Source organism: Danio rerio, chromosome 8, assembly GCF_052040795.2.
Source record: "Danio rerio strain M-AB ecotype USA chromosome 8, GRCz13ab, whole genome shotgun sequence".
Classification (NCBI taxonomy): Eukaryota; Metazoa; Chordata; class Actinopteri; order Cypriniformes; family Danionidae; genus Danio; species Danio rerio.
Genome location: NC_141028.1, coordinates 13,192,286 through 13,208,976, shown reverse-complemented (window position 1 = coordinate 13,208,976; position 16,691 = coordinate 13,192,286). Strand labels below are relative to the sequence as shown.

Genomic DNA, 16,691 nt, shown 5'->3' with positions numbered 1-16,691 from the left:
GATCAAGGCTTTGTGATGGCCACTCCAAAACCTTTTACTCTGTTGTCGTCAAAGCACATTTTAATTTGGCAGTGTGCTTAGGGTCATGGTCTGTTTGAAAGACCCATTTGTGGCCAAGTTTTGATTTCCTGGCTGATGTTGCTTCAGTATTTTTAAATAATGTTCTTTCATCATGATGCCATCTTTGCTGTGAAGCAAAACAGCCATACAACATGATGCTGCCGCCCCCATACTTCACAGTTGGGATGGTGTTTCTTGGCTTGTCCCCTTTTTCCTCCAATTGTAACACTGGTCATTATGGCCAAACAGTTCAATCTTAGTTCCATCAGACCACAGGGCATGTCTCCAAAAATTATTCTTTTTCCCAGTGTAATTAAGCAAATTGTAATTTGGCTTTTTTTGTTGATTCTGGCTTGTTGATTTTCCCATGTTGTCACACAAGGATGCCGTGTGTTTGAGGTTTTCCTTAAATACTATTCTACAGTTGTGCCTCCAATTAACTCAAATGTTTTCAATTAGCCAATCAGGAACTTCCAAAACCTTGACATCATCCTCTGAGCTTTTTTAGAGGCATAATAATCTTATTGTATGTAAAGTTGACTTTCAAGAAAAGTTATAACAATTTCTCCAAAAATACCTCTCTCATTATTCTGCTATTAAGCATAACAGAAATAAACTTGATAATCCTAACTTATCTAAAAGAGAAAAAGTTTAGTCAAGTTAACATCTGACTTTTTTAAATGGTTATGTGCCTTTTTATACAGTGTATGTAAACTTCTGGTTTCAACTGTATTTTGATCCATTTATTTTTTTATTTTTTTAAAAGTTGGATGGCATAACAGCAAAGCAGAAACAATAGACATGTACTAGCACAACAAAAACAAGGCCAATATGTCTGTGAGGCAGATTTGGACATGCCAATGCCCTGTTTTTAGAGATCAGGTCAATCGTCTGCCCCGTCATCGGCTCGCTATTGTTTTATCTAACTGCGAAAAGCTCCAATTCAGAGGTCAGTAGTAAATTTCGTAATGGCTCACACAAAGTGCGCAGATTGAGGTTTATAGTTTAATAATGAGACATACAGTGTTCTGCAACCCATTCGAGTGCCCTAAAAAACAGCATCGTAACCCACTTATGACCGCATCACAGACACTTTTGATTATTGTTTTAAAGCGGTGAGTGATTACAACATCGTCCGGCCCTTTCAAGTCAGAATTATTCCTATAACGGGGTTAATCCAAACACTAATGACCGGCCTCATAATAGCAAAAGACAAAACAAAGTGGGTTATGGGATTTGCTTGTCGTTTTCCCAGGGCTTGATTACATTTCATCATGTGTAAGTGATGTAGCTGACCCTGCATGGGCTTTAGTTTGTGTAACCGGTGTAGACTGCAGGACCTCCTTGTCCTCAGGCTGGTTACTGTTGTGCGTCTCTGGAAAAGATTACCTCTGGTGCTTTACTGCTGCTGGGTCACGTTGCAGCTCAATGGGTCTCAGAAAGATCAAATGTGTCTCTGTTCCTTCGGCATAAAGGAGCATTAAGGTTAGGTAACCGTTTCTCACAATGTCTGCATGGTCTTCTCACAGAATTATGCGTTTGGATTTTCGCCCTGAAGCATCTTGTGTTGAAAATGTGACGTTATTAGTACAACGTACATGTAGAGTTGCTTTTTTCCTAAACGATGTTTAATAGAGCAAGGAATTTCTAAAAGTATTTCCTATAATATTTTTTTCTTCGGGAGAAAGTCTTAATTGTTTTATTTTGGCTAGAATAAAAGCAGTTTTTATTTTTTTAAACCACTTTAAGGTCAATATTAATAGCCCCCTTAAGCAATATTTTTTATTATTTTTCTACTGAACAAACCATCATTATACAATGACTTTCCTATTTACCCTAACCTAGTTAAGCCTTTAAATGTCACTTTAAATGTCACTTTAAGCTAATACTAGTATCTTGAAAAATATATTTAATACTAGTATCTAGAAAAATATCTAGTAAGATATTATTTAATGTCATCTTCAGCAACGATAAAATAAATCAGTTATTAGAAATGAGTTGTTATAACTATTATGTTTAGAAATGTGTTGGAAAAAAAATCTTCTTTCTGTTAAAAATAAAGAGAGAGGCTAATAATTCTGACTTTAACTGTATGCTTCATTTTTTAAGCAATTACTTTTACTTTTTCAGTGAAGGAAGCAACCTGACACCAGCACACCATTATCCAGACTTCCGGTTCAAGACTTATGCGCCACTGGCTTTCCGCTACTTCCGGGAGCTGTTCGGGATCAAGCCGGATGATTATTTGGTAAACTTTTTGAAATTAGTTGTTGTTATTAGTATATTTATTCTTTGTTTTTGGTGTGAAATGCGCTTTATAAATACACTTAATTTTTAAAATGTTACAAAGGTTTTTTAAAGTCTGTGTGAAATCAATATTTACTTTGTGTTTTTCACATAACACACATTGTTAAGCCGCCTTTCCACTGCACACGACAAATGACAAGTGACAGACCGTCTAGTTTGCTACAAAATAATGATGTGCAAAAAGAAAGCCCCACACTACTCAGTATTTGGTTTTAGTTGGAAGTACATCAACACACCAAAATAAGTCTCAGCAGGTTTTGCTTTACATTTACTTAAATAAAAAGCAATACAGTTTCTATACTTTTATTCAAGTCAAGTTTTTTTATGTCTTCTATATTGTCCCAACTTTTTCTGATTTGTGGTTTTATTACAATTTAAAACAATACTTTTACTCATCAAGCATGCATTATATTGATGATAAGTGATAGTAAATACACTGTAAAAAAATTAATCGCAAGAAGTCAAGACAACAAATATTTTGATGTTGCTTTAACTTGTTTTAATATGTTATTCAGTTTCAACAATTTTTTTAAAGTTATAAAAATTTCACGTTTTAACTTTAACTATTTTTTTTGTCAGTTTAATTGATCTAAGTTGAGATGACTAGAAAAGTTCAATTGATTCAACTAAAAAAATTGAGGCAGCAAGAATTTCTTACCAGCATACATTTATTATGTGTCAAGAGTTTTTTTTTAATCAAACTTTTCATCAAAGTATCCTACAAAAATATTCATTGCAGTTTCCATGAAAATCTGAAGCTCCACAACTTCTTTCAACATTGATAATAATAATAATAAATGTTTTATGATGATTTTTGAAGTATCGTGTGATACTGAAAATGTTGTTTTGCATCCTTGGAATAAACTGCAGTATATAAAATTAAAGAAAAGTTATATTAATTATAGCAATTTATATAGTAAATGCAGTCTCTGTGATCGGGGTGACGCAGTGGCACAGTAGGTCCTGCTGTTGCCTGACAGCAAGAAGGTCAGTGGTTTGAGCTTCGGCTGGGTCACTTGGGGTTTCTGTGTGGAGTTTGCATGTTCTCCCTGCGTGGGTTTCCTCAGGGTGCTCTGGTTTCTTCCACAGTCCAAAGACATGCGGTACAGGTGAATTGGGTAGGCTAAATTGTCCGTAGTGTATGAGTGTGTATGAGTGTATGAGGGACAAAGCCGGAAAGAAAAAGAATGATTGAATGAGTCTCTGTGATCATAATATACATCTGTCAAAATCATTTCAAAAATATTACAAACACCAAACTTTGATGATGATGATATGAAGATATAACATCTTCATAATGTCATCATTTTTTTTTAAAGGGATAGTTCACCCAAAAATGAAAACTTACTATTTACTCAACCCCAAATGGTTCCAAACCTTTGTGAGTTTATTTTTTTCTGTTGAACGCAAAAGAAGATATTTTGAACAAGAAGAAAACCTGTAACCATTGACTTCCATAGTAGGAAAAACAAGTACCATGGTAGTCAATGGTTTTCAGCTTTTTTCAAAACATCTTCTTTTGTGTTCAACAGCAGAAAGAAACTCGGTTTTGAACAAGTGAAGAGTGAGTAAATGATGACAGAATTTTCATTTTGCATGAACTATCTCTTTAACTTTTTTTTTTTCCACAAATTTCTTTAACTTTGTATACCTCTCATTTTAAATATGCCTGACAGTAATGTTTGTCTACATAACCTATTGTCACACTAAATTAAATTCTGTAAATCATGCCCAAATTGTGTCATAGCAATTATTCATTCATTCATTCATTCATTCTTTTGTTCATTCATTCATTCATTTTCTTTCGGCTTAGTCCCTTTATTCATCAGGGGTCGCCTCATCGGAAAAGAACCACCAACTGATCCAGCATATGTTTTACACAGCGGATGCCCTTCCAGCTGCAACCCAGTACTGGGAAACGTCCATACATACTTATTTACACATACACTACGGCCAGTTTAGTTTATTTTATATATATTTACTTATAGTGCATGTTTTTGGACTGTGAGGGGAAACCGGAGCACCGAACCAGCAACCTTCTTGCTGTGAGGCGATCGTGCTAACCTCTGAGCAATCGTGTCACCCTCATAACGATTATTATTTTACATTTTTAATTATAATTTTCTTTACCTGATTAAACAGTTTTACCTCCATATTAATTCCAAAATGCATCCTGTTCCCTAACCCCCCAACCCCCCGCCCCCCATTCTATCCAAGCCATAACAAAGCCCTTTTTGTTTGAAGTAAAAGTTCACTGCAAGCTCGGATCAGGTGCCAGTAAAAGTGACCGAAAGCCCCACTGACCGCTAATGAACTCGCCAACTGTGGTTGGCAAAAAAACCCTGCGTCCTCATTTGTAAATCCCTGGCAGGGATTACAGCGGTTTGGTTTTGATGTTGCCCTGCCGGAGGTGTTGATTTCCCTGCACTGCAACACTCCTGTTTTTTTTTCTGCAGTGTCTCCGCAGCGTCTCTGCAGCTTTCGGAGAGCTCAGTTCTGTGTGTTTGCGGGAGCGGGATGATGCTGATTAGGCGTATGATGTTAATTGCCTCTTCTGCTCTTTGACATCTAATGGCCGCGTAATTAGTCCAGCGGAGCCGTTTCACTCCCAGGTGCCTGAAAGTCTGGTGATCCTGTGCAATTTGCACAACGCGCATTATATCATCATGTGTTATGAATCTGCAGAGCGCCGCCTTGAGCTCGCATTAGATTAAGATGTTAATCATAGTGTGCTATTGGTCGTTTTATGATGGTGGTGATGGCTAGGAAATACCTTCTTTATATAATCACATTCAAAAGATGACTTTGGATGTGTGTGTGTGTACACTCTGCATAGGTGCAAAGGAGTTCCTTGTTATTTGCATTTTACTATGGACACACCTAAGAATTCCAGGAAAATCGACATGAAGTGACTTTTTTAGAGTTTTTTTCAGGCTTTTTTTGAGGTTTGGGGTCAGGAAGAGTTTGCAGAAATCGTTAAACATGCATTTTGTTTGATTAAATGTATAGTAAATACAGTACAATTGTGAAAGAATATCATTATTTTATGTTTTAATATATTTTAAAATGTAATTTATTCTGGTTGAATGTCCAGATTTTTAAAAGAAATCTGCAGCCATTGTAATAAGTTCAAGAAACACTGAATGAATGAAACATGAAAAAATATTTCTCACTGTTTAAAGCAGCATTTATCTAAAATAAAAATGTATTTATAACGTTATATTGGCTTTACTGTTCTTTCTTATTTTGTTATTTAAATTTCAACCAAATTTAATGTGATCTTACTACTGTAAATGAAAGTATTTAAGAAGTCTTACTGATCCCAAAACTGTGAAAAATACCTTGATTGTTTTGACTTGGACCAGTCAGTGTTTAGAAACAAATGTCTGTGTCAAAGTAAATCCTATTTAAATATTTGTTTACATTTTCATTGGTATCGATTTCTTTACCAGCAACAATGACCACCAAAAAGTGGCATCTATAATGCCACTATTTAGTATTGTTTTGTTGTTATTTTTATTCTAATCCAATATTTTCCATAAACTAAAAGCTAATCAGATTTTAATATTGTTGTTATTGGTTATGAATCTGCCGAGCACCGCCTTGAGCTTGCATTAGATTGACATGTTAATTATAGTGTGCCATTGGTTTTTTAATGATCTGTAGGGAATACCTTCTTTACATAATGGCATTCAAAAGATGACTTTGTGTGTGTGTACACTCTGCATAAGTGAAAGGGAGTTCCTTGTTATTTGCATTTTACTATGGACACACCTAAGAATTCCAGAAAAATCGACATGAAATGACTTTTTCAGAGTTTTTTTTTTTTTCAGACTTTTTTTGAGGTTTGGGTCCGGTAAGAGTTTGCAGAAAACATTAAACATGCATTTTGTTTGATTAAATGTATAGTAAATACAGTAAAATTGTGAAAAAATCACTATTTTATGTTTAAAATATAATTTATTCTGGTTGAATGTCCAGATTTTTAAAAGAAATCTGCAGCCATTGTAATAAGTTCAAGAAACACTGAATATTATTATGTTGAAAATATTGATAAAAAATATTTCTCACTGTTTAAAGCAGCATTTATCTGAAATAAAAATGTATTTTTAACATCATATTGGCTTTACCGTTCTTTCTTATTTTGTTATTTAATTTTCAACCAAATTTAATGTGATCTTACTACTGTGAATGAAAGTATTTAAGAAGTCTTATTGATCCCAAACCTGTGAAAAATACCTTTATTGTTTTGACTTGGACCAGTCAGTGTTTAGAAACAAATGTCTGTGTCAAAGAAAATCCTATTTAAATATTTGTTTACACTTTCATTGGTATCAAATTCTTTACCAGCCACAATGATGACCACCAAAACCAACTTTTTAAATTAGAGTATATTTTTATAATTCCACTATTTTGTATTTTCGTTGTTGTTTTTTATTCTAATCTAATATTTTCCATAAACTAAAAGCTAATCAGATTTTAATATTGTTGTTATTGGTTATGAATCTGCCGAGCGACACCTTGAGCTCGCATTAGATTAATAAGTTAAGTGTGCCATTGGTTGTTTAATGATCTGTAGGGAATACCTTCTTTACATAATGGCATTCAAAAGATGACTTTGTGTGTTTGTACACTCTGCATAAGTGAAAGGGAGTTCCTTGTTATTTGCATTTTACTATGGACACACCTAAGAATTCCAGAAAAATCGACATGAAGTGACTTTTCAGAGTTTTTAAAAGTTTTATGAGACTTTTTATTAGAGGTTTGCGGTCAGTATGAGTTTGCAAAAGTCATTTAAGATGCATTTTGTTAAATGAAATATATAGTAAATACTGTAAGATTGTGAAATAGTGTATCAATTTAAAATTTAAATATAATGTTCCAAAATTTGATTTATTCTTGTTGACTGTCCAGATTTTTTTTATAAATCTGAAACCATTGTAATAAGTTGCTTAACACTGAATATTATTAAAGTTGAACACAGTTAGAAATATTATTATTATTAGAATTATTAGTCCCCCTTTGAATTTTTTCCTAAATAATGTTTAACAGGGCAAGGAAATTTTCACTGTGTAATAATAAAATTAATAGTAGCAATAGTAATACCAGAACGGAAAACAAAATAACATTTAATCAAAATAACCCAAAGCATTGTTAAAATAACCCATAGTTTGGAAAAATAAATATATTTGTATCCATTTCTCAATGAATATAGGTCATGTATTTGGTGCATTTAAACAAAACAGATTAAGTAAACAGATATAATTATTAAAATAATATTTTAGTTACCGAACACATTTAGAAATAAAAAGATTATACCATTAAATTCAAGAAAAATATTGCAAAATAAACTTTTCCATTTTTTTGCTTCTCTTGATTTTTCCTGTTTTAAATTTGTATTTAATATTTTTTTATTACATACATTTGGTTGTACTAGTTTTTGAACCGTTATCATACTCTGTTAAAATAGTTGGGTTAAAAATACCCCAACATATAACCCAACTATAGGTTATTATAGCACCTTCCCAACTATAGGTTATTTTAACCCAATGCATTGGGTTATATAATTTAACCCAAATGTATTGGGTTATTTTGATTAAATGTATTTTTTTTCATCTATTGCTACTATTACTACTACTATTCATTTTATAATTATGACTGCATGTGTAAATAAATAACCTACAGTATTCAAAAATATTGAAAATGCTTTTTTCCCATTACATTTTAGTTCCAGACATCAAGAATCACAAACAATGAAGAAACAGAACAAAGTGCAGACGGTTATAAACTATGCAAGCAGAAAATCATGTGCAGAATATGGAGCTGTGTGTGCTTTAAAGGCTGTCTAGCAGCTGCAGCAGGCTTCACTCATGCAGTGTCCACAATGTACAATACAGCTTAACCACATCCAAACACTTCTAAAAGATGGTCTTGGATGGTGAAACGGATATAAAAACACAACACAGAGAGGTCATTTGTTAAAAAAACAACAACATTATTGCGTTATAGCTTAAACTTTATAAAGCAAAAACAGCATCACGCATGAATATTAATACAGCTGTTTTGTGTCAGTTAAGTCAGTCAGTCAGATCAAATTTTTAACCCAACTGGTTGAGTTATTAAGTAAATAATCAAAAAAAGGTTCAAAAATAACCCAACAAAGCACCAAATATTTAACCCAACTGATTGAGTTATTAATAAATAATCTAATAAAGGTTAAAAATAACCCAACAAAGCACCAAATATGTTTAACTCAACCATTGGGTTAAATAAATTTACGGTAAAAAAACGGCAGCTGTGGTTGCCAGTACTTTACTGTTAAAAACACGTTACAAACCGTAAAAGTAATTTCTTATTTTCACGGTAAATTACCGTATTTCATTAATTTATAGAGGTAATATGTCTGTATTTTGAATGACCAACATCTACACATCTTCTGTTACACAGTTAGACATGTTAGCACACCCATATGCAGGAGGAGATGAGGAAGTTACATAATGAACCAAAGCTTATCAACATCAACTTTTCCCACAAGCAGAGAGGTGTATTAATATATAGAAGGTGCTTAGTGTCATTCACACAGCTACCAAACACCAGTGTGGTAACATGCATAAAATTAAAGTCATGAAATAAACATTGTTTATCAATATTAGATGTAACATAAATCTCTAATGTACATAACTGATGGGGAAACAACTAAAAAGATCCATAGTAATGTCAACAAAAAGTATAAAAAGTGATGTTGAATACAGGGAATTCTGGGAAAGTCAATTTACGGTTATTCGCCATATATATTAAGGAAACATACCGTTAACCAGGTTATGGATTTTGACTGTAGCATTTTTACAGTTTTTTACCGTTGAAATCACGGCCATTTTTTACTGTGCAATGTCTATGCACAAATATAATATTGTATAGCTTCCTATTAAAAATATGAATTTAAAAGAGATTTGCGAGGGTGTACTTATATATGCTGGGCATTGTATATTGTTTTGTTGTGTTTATATGCACTAGAAGTTGATCAGTTATTGTGTTTTCAAGTCATTCATACAGGGCAGTGCTTTTGCGCAGTTAAATGGTACTAAAAATTCAAATATCTTTCCAGTAGGAACAAGAAAAGAAAATGCAAGTCTAATTTACAGTGTGAAACGGTCAGCCGAGATGAAAGAAAGTGATGTTTCATGCCCTCCTGAGTTTGTTGTGCACGTTTTTTGTGATTATGCAGATACGGCAGAGGAAATGCAAGCTAATTAAGAAGCTTCACACTCACTCGCACACATGGGGCGGCATGCAGTCCAAATGCAAATGTCCATGTGTTTGGGCTGGACGTGCAACGTGACTGTTGACTTTCATTAGGCAGGCTTGAATGTGAGTGTCTGGCCCGGGTTCAGCTCTGTCCTCCTGCTGCTCCTCAGGGAAAACTCACCACAAATGTTTGCTTTAAGACCTCATAATGTTCGGTAGGGTTTTTTTTACGCAACTCTAATTAAACCATGGGACTTCCAGCCAGTAATAAGCTGCTCTTTCAGTCTTTAAGGCATACTGTTTTGTTGTTGTTGTTGTTGTATTTTTATTTTTTTTTGTTGATAATAAAGTACAGTAAAATGTGCTGTGGAGTTTATCATAAATATGAATTGGTGATTGGGGGTTTGTGCTTGCGTATATTTGAAACACAGGTAAAAACAGATGGACTTTTGTAAAGGTCCCAGAGTACCTCATTATAAATCACACACACAGTTTTTCTGGAGTCTTGCACAATTCAGACGTCTTCTGCTCTTGATCATTGCATAACGCACAACAAGACCACACGGTTTCTTTTAGCTCCCTGGTTTCAATTATTTAAAAAAACACTTTAATAAGCCTTGAACCAAAAATATCAATTGTAAAACTAAAACTAAAACTCTAATTTGTAATTTTTATACAATAAAATATATGGCCAACTTCATAACAATATATATATATATACACATACAGAACTATTAGCCCCCCTTTTTATTTTTTTCCCCAATTTATGTTTAACGAAGAGAAGATTTTTTTTCAGCACATTTCTAAACATAATAGTTTTAATAACTCATTTCTAATAACTGATTTATTTTATCTTTGCCATGATGACAGTAAATAATATTTTACTAGTTATTTTCAAGACACTTCTATACAGCTCAAAGTGACATTTAAAGGCTTAACTAGGTTAATTAGGTTAACTAGGCAGGTTAGGGTAATTAGGCAAGTTATTTTATAACAATGGTTTGTTCTGTAGACTATCAAAAACAAATATAGCTTAAAGGGGCTTATAATTTTGACCCTAAAATGTTTTTTAAAAAATTAAAAACTGCTTTTATTCTAGCCTAAATAAAATAGATAAGACTTTCTCTAGAAAAAAAAATTATCAAAAAAACTCTGATAATGTCCTTGCTTTGTTAAAAATCATTTGGGAAATATTTTTAAAAAGAAAAGAAAAATTCAAAGACGGGCTAATAATTCTAACTTTAACTCTACATATGTGTATATATTATTTACTCAAAACTCATGTTACAAATGAGTTGCTATCTTAAATTATTAGGTTGAAACAAATAAAACCAACTAAAACATTGTGATGGAATACTTATTGATTATATAAAAGAACATATTTTATATGACATAAATTACATAAAAACATAGAAATTATAAAAGTATTGTTAAAATGATTATTACAATTTATACTATATATTGTTTACTACTTGCAGAGCTCAGCATATATAAGAACACCCCTCACAAATCTCTCTTTTAAATTCATATTTTTATTAGGAAGCTATACAATATTATATTTGTGCGTATACATTAGATTAGTCAGTACTGAAGCCAAATCTGTAGCTAATCTGACAAAATAACTTGCAATAATACTCCAAAAACTAGTACAGCCAAATTTATATGTTATAGAAAAATATTAATTACAAATTTTAAAAAAAGAGGAAGAACCAAGAGAAGCAAAAAATAAAAATTGTTAAAATGTTGTAGGTTGTATTTTTTATTTTTTTTGCTTGAATTTAATGGTATTATCTTTTAATTTCTAAATATGTTTGGTTACTAAAATATTATTTTAATAAATATATCTGTTTGATAAATCTGTTTTGATTAAATCTACCAAATACATGACCTATATTCACTGAGAAATGAAAACAAGTATTCATTTTCAAAATGGGGTGTACTCAATTATGCGGAGCACTGTATGTATATATTGTCACTATTCTTAAATGAGTCTTTATTTAATATTTTATACAATTTAAATGTATTTAACTTTAAAACTAAAAGGTAATAAATTGGAAATAATGGAAATAACTATTAAAATAACTATATATTATTTTATTTTAATGAGAAGTTTATAATATATATGTATCTAAATATATATCTAAATAAATATCAAATATAGACTGAATTTGGCTTCTGGATCAATGTTATTCTCTATTTTTTTCACATGTATTTTTCTAATGGATTGTTTTTGTTGTAATCCTGCAGTACTCCATTTGTAAAGAGCCCCTGATTGAGCTGTCTAATCCGGGCGCCAGCGGCTCGCTCTTCTACCTGACCAGCGACGATGAGTTCATCATCAAGACTGTCCAGCACAAGGAGGCCGAGTTCCTGCAGAAACTGCTCCCAGGATACTACATGGTACGTCTTAGTAAACTCAGAAGAGTCATTTGTCTATAGCAGCTCATATAGGCTCATGTAAACTTATATATTTTTTAGACTTTTAGCATTTTTTGTTTGATAATGCTGCTGTTGGAGCATGACAAAAAGTCTGCAAAGTCACAAAATACAAAGTAACTGTCTGTTTCATGATACTGGGATTTCCAACTTTCAAAATGATACCGTGAAAAATATTGATATTTGATACTGTTGTTGATACTGTGGAGGACAAACTCCACAACATTAAAAGTATGCAATTGATGCTCAAAGGAAGAAAAAAACACTAAATCATATAATGCTTACACAAGGTATTTTCTGATTAGAAACAAAAGTGTTACAATTTTAATATTGTTATTAATTAGTCATCTTCCTTCTGTTGAAAAGAGAGCATGAGAGAGCAAAGCCCCTATTGATACGAAACAAAAGTAAGATTGTCTAATTTCAGTATCGATAGTTTACGATATATTGATATTTTTCGATATATCGATATTTTTGACAACGCTAATTCTTTAAATCAGTAAACACTGATTCAAAACCCCCTTAAATCTTTTCATTGTTAACACACATGTCCAATATTATATGAACCATTTTTGTGTGCTTCTGATTGGTAGTTTTTTGTGTTTGTTTGCTCTGAAATCCATAAATCAAGAGTTTTGTTTATTAATTTTTTAATCTCCCTTCTGGTGAGAGGAGAAAGTGTGAGAGAGCAAAGCCAGTAACGATACTAACCAAAAGCAAGATTTAGCTTTCTGTGTTTGTTTGCTCTAAAAACTATAAATCAAAGTTGACAGGGCTCAGATGTTTTGTTTGCTGTTGCTGGAGTAAATGAGGCACAATCTGTAAAGGAACTGCCCCCTTCAGGAAGGTGGGGCGGGGAGTAGCAGCTCATTTGCATTTATAGAGATATATGCAAAACTGTGTTTGTGCTTCTGCCTAAAATAGGGTATATAAAGTGTGATATATTAAGTGATATGTGAGGTATTTTGACCTGGAACTTTAAACACATTAAAAAAAATAATGCATAATAGGCTTTAAATAAATCTATTTCTCCTTCTCAGAACCTCAACCAGAACCCCAGGACGCTCCTACCCAAGTTTTACGGCCTGTACTGTGTTCAGTCTGGAGGAATCAACATCCGTCTCGTGGTTATGAACAACGTCCTGCCGCGATCAGTGAAGATGCACTACAAATATGACCTCAAGGGCTCCACATACAAGAGACGGGCGTCACGAAAAGAGCGGGAAAAGCCCTGTCCCACATATAAGGACCTAGACTTTGTGGACATGCATGATGGCTTGTACTTTGACCCAGAGACATATAATGCCCTGATGAAGACACTACAACGGGACTGTCGGGTGAGTTATACAGTATTTTGTCCTTTTACAAAGAAGCTGTGAGTGGTGAGCAAAGTTGCGCACAATTCTATGTAAAGCAACTTAAAAAACCAAGGGGCATAGGGAATCACGAGGTGGACACTTGGGGTTTAGAGATTTATTTGCTTAATTTAATCATAAAATAGGGTATTATGACTGTGACAGAGGGCTCTGTCACGATCACGACAGTAGGTGATTTCATTTACACACAGTGTAATATCCATCAGTGATTCTGCCGTTCCCAACCCTTGGGTGCACATAAAGGTTGGGACAATGTTACCATTGCATATATAACGCACACACATACATTCACTCATCACCACAATTCCCAAAAAACACACACACAGACACCAAATACATTTATTGAACTTATCTGAAAGTGTCATGGCTCGTCTTTCGTTGTCTGCTTGTGTGGTGTTGCAGTTCAGGTTACCAGAAGCAACTGGTGAACTCCAGTAGTGGGCTAGAAAGCTTGATATTGCTAAACTTCTGTAGCACGCATGCGCAATCGCTCTGGTAACTGGACTGTCCTAATGTAATCCTGTTTTGGGGGAGAGCTGGGAATACAAAACCAGAGTGATAAGAAGATACATGAATTGACACATATATTGGTCAATATGGTCAATAAATCCAAATTGGATGTATTATTATTGATAAATACACCTGTTATGATACTCGAGATTATCTAAATGTTATGTATGTGATCATCTATATTAGTGCAATATTTTAATACTCACCCAAGGCGAATTTTGTAGACATCATGTGGGGTGGGGCATCTAGTATATAAGCCATGCCTGTTGGCTGTTGAAAAGGGTCTTTTGCAGTGGGAGGCAAATAGTGCTAGTGTGCAGCACCTTTTTGTGAAGGTTGAACAGCAAAGTGCAGTAACTTCTATATGTACAGTAGAAGTCAGAATTATTAGCCCCCTTGAATTATTAGCACCTCTTTTTATTTTTTTCCTAATTTCTGTTTAATGGAGAGCAGATTTTTTCAACACATTTCTCATAACAGTGTTAATAACTCATCTCTAATAACTGATTTATTTTATCTTTGCCATGATGACAGTAAAAAATATTTTACAAGATATTTTTTAAGACACTTCTATACAGCTTAAAGTGACATTTAAAGGCTTGACTAGGTTAATTAGGGTAACCGTGCAGCTTAGGGTAATTAGGCAAGTTATTGTATAACAGTAGTTTGTTCTGTAGACTATCGAAAAAAAATATAGCTTAAAGAGGCTTTTACAAAAATAAAAGCTGCTTTTATTCTAGCCGAAATAAAACAAATAAGATTTTTTTTCCAGAGGAAAAAATATTATCAGACATAACTGTGAAAATTTCCTTGCTCTGTTAAACATCATTTTGGAAATATTTAAAAAAAGAAGAAAAAAATTTGAAGGGGGCTAATAATTCTGACTTCAACTGTATATCTTTATTTTTTTGTATGTTTGTTTGTTTGGAGAATTTTTTTCCTTTACTTTCCTGATACTGTAATTTTTCTGATATCTTTTGTTCATATTTATGAGCAGTTTTTAAATGGTGAAAGTGCTTTTGCGGCTCCGCCATATTTTATTTTATTATTATAATTTTTTTTTTGTGACCCATATTCCATCACGCCTCGTCACAGTGACAAATCATGCGCTTAAAGTAAATGTATCAAATGGATTTTTTTATTGTTTTTGAAAGAAGTTAACACTTTCATTCAGAGAAGACACATTAAATTGATCAAGTAAAGACTTTTGTAATATATTTTTTACAAATCTAAATGTTGTTTTGGACTTTCACAGTAATATATATATTTATATATATTTTTTGTAAAGCTTTTTTCATTTCTAATAAACAGAAATGTTCTCGGAGCCGCAAATCAGAACAGAAGATAGCATAAATAGTTTTCTGTGTCTTTGTGCTCTGAAAACCCTATATCGAGAGTTAAAATTTGACAAGGTTTAAATGTTTTGTTTGCTGTTGCTGGAGTAACTGAGGCACAAGTTGTAAAGGCACTGCCCTGATCAAGCTCATGTGCATTTAAAGAGATAAACGTGTTTGTGCTTCTGCCAAAAATAGGGTATTTAGCAAGGCATAATAAATGGTCTGTGAGGTATTTTGACTTTAAAACATTAGAGATATAATATATTTTGTACAAAAAATATAGTACAAAAATCTTTATTTTAATTTACTGTAATGAGCGACTTCATGTGACATTGAGGACGTGCCTTATATAAAACAAAGACATTTTAATTTTAATATACAAATACATATAATACATAGTTCAAATATTTTCCAAGTGATGTTTAATAGAGCAAGGGATTTTTTTTGTGAGTAATTCCAATGATATTTTTCTTCTGGAGAAAATCTTATTTCTCTTAGTTTGGATTGGCTGTAGAACAAAGCACACTGGTCCAATGGATTGCCTAGTTAAATTAAGCTAGTTAACTCTTTAAATTACACTTTAAGCTGAGAACTTGTATGTTGCAAAATAAGAGGTAAAATATAATGTACTGTCATCATGGCAGAGACAGAAGAAATGATTAAATGTTAGAAATTTTTTTCTTAAAATTTCACAGGAGTGCTAATAATATTGTCTTTAACTTTACATTAAAATAGAAAACATTCTATTTAGAATGTTCTAACATTCTATTCATTCTACTTAGAAGTCACTCTAAGGTAAACAAATATTGCAGAAATATGTTTGGTGGCGTGGGTTTCCTCATGCGCAATAGGGTAACTGAGTAAACTAAATTGGCTGTAGTGTATGTGTGTGAATGCAAGAGTGTATGAGTACTGGGTTGCAGCTGGAAGGCATCCACTGTGTAAAACATATGCTAGATAAGTTGGCGTTTTTTCCCGCTGTGGCGACCCCTGATGAATAAAGGGACTAAGCCGAAGGAAATTAAAGAATGAATGAATGAATGAATCATTTTTGATCAAATAAATGCAGCCTTAATGAGAACAAGAGATTTTCAATATTAATAAATAAGTCTTACCAACCCCAAAGCTTAAATAACTGTGTACACTGAGAATGCTGTAATTGCTTGTTGTCTCGGACTTTCAACAAGATTAAAAAAACGAAAATTACATAAACACTTAAGGCAAAAGCACCCATTAAACACATTAAAACACCACAGATAGACATCAACAATCACAACCACTGTACCATCGGCTAACTAATCTTTATTGGAATCAAATTTGCTCCTACATGACAGGAAAGGTCAAGTGGGACAATTATATTCACCCTTTTGCATATTGCCATAAAAAAACACATTGGGTGGCTCAGGGGTCAACAATGTTG

General features: G+C 33.0%; 2 protein-coding genes across 6 annotated transcripts in view; both read left to right on the top strand.

Moving 5' to 3' along the window:
* Nucleotides 1–16,691, top strand: part of nr1h5 (nuclear receptor subfamily 1, group H, member 5) — a 612,581-nt gene that overhangs the window by 199,753 nt on the left and 396,137 nt on the right. The gene's annotated exons all lie outside the window — the stretch shown is intronic.
* The window catches only part of pip5k1bb (phosphatidylinositol-4-phosphate 5-kinase, type I, beta b), an 87,513-nt gene that overhangs the window by 40,914 nt on the left and 29,908 nt on the right, over nt 1–16,691 (top strand). For all 5 annotated transcript variants that reach the window (XR_015497012.1, XM_087263173.1, NM_001004579.1 and 2 more), the window contains 3 exon segments: nt 2,191–2,308; nt 11,860–12,012; nt 13,089–13,385. Coding sequence is in view for 4 of the 5 variants with exons in the window: in XM_087263173.1 (XP_087119299.1) it covers nt 2,191–2,308; nt 11,860–12,012; nt 13,089–13,385 (568 nt within the window). In the remaining variant the exon portion in view is untranslated.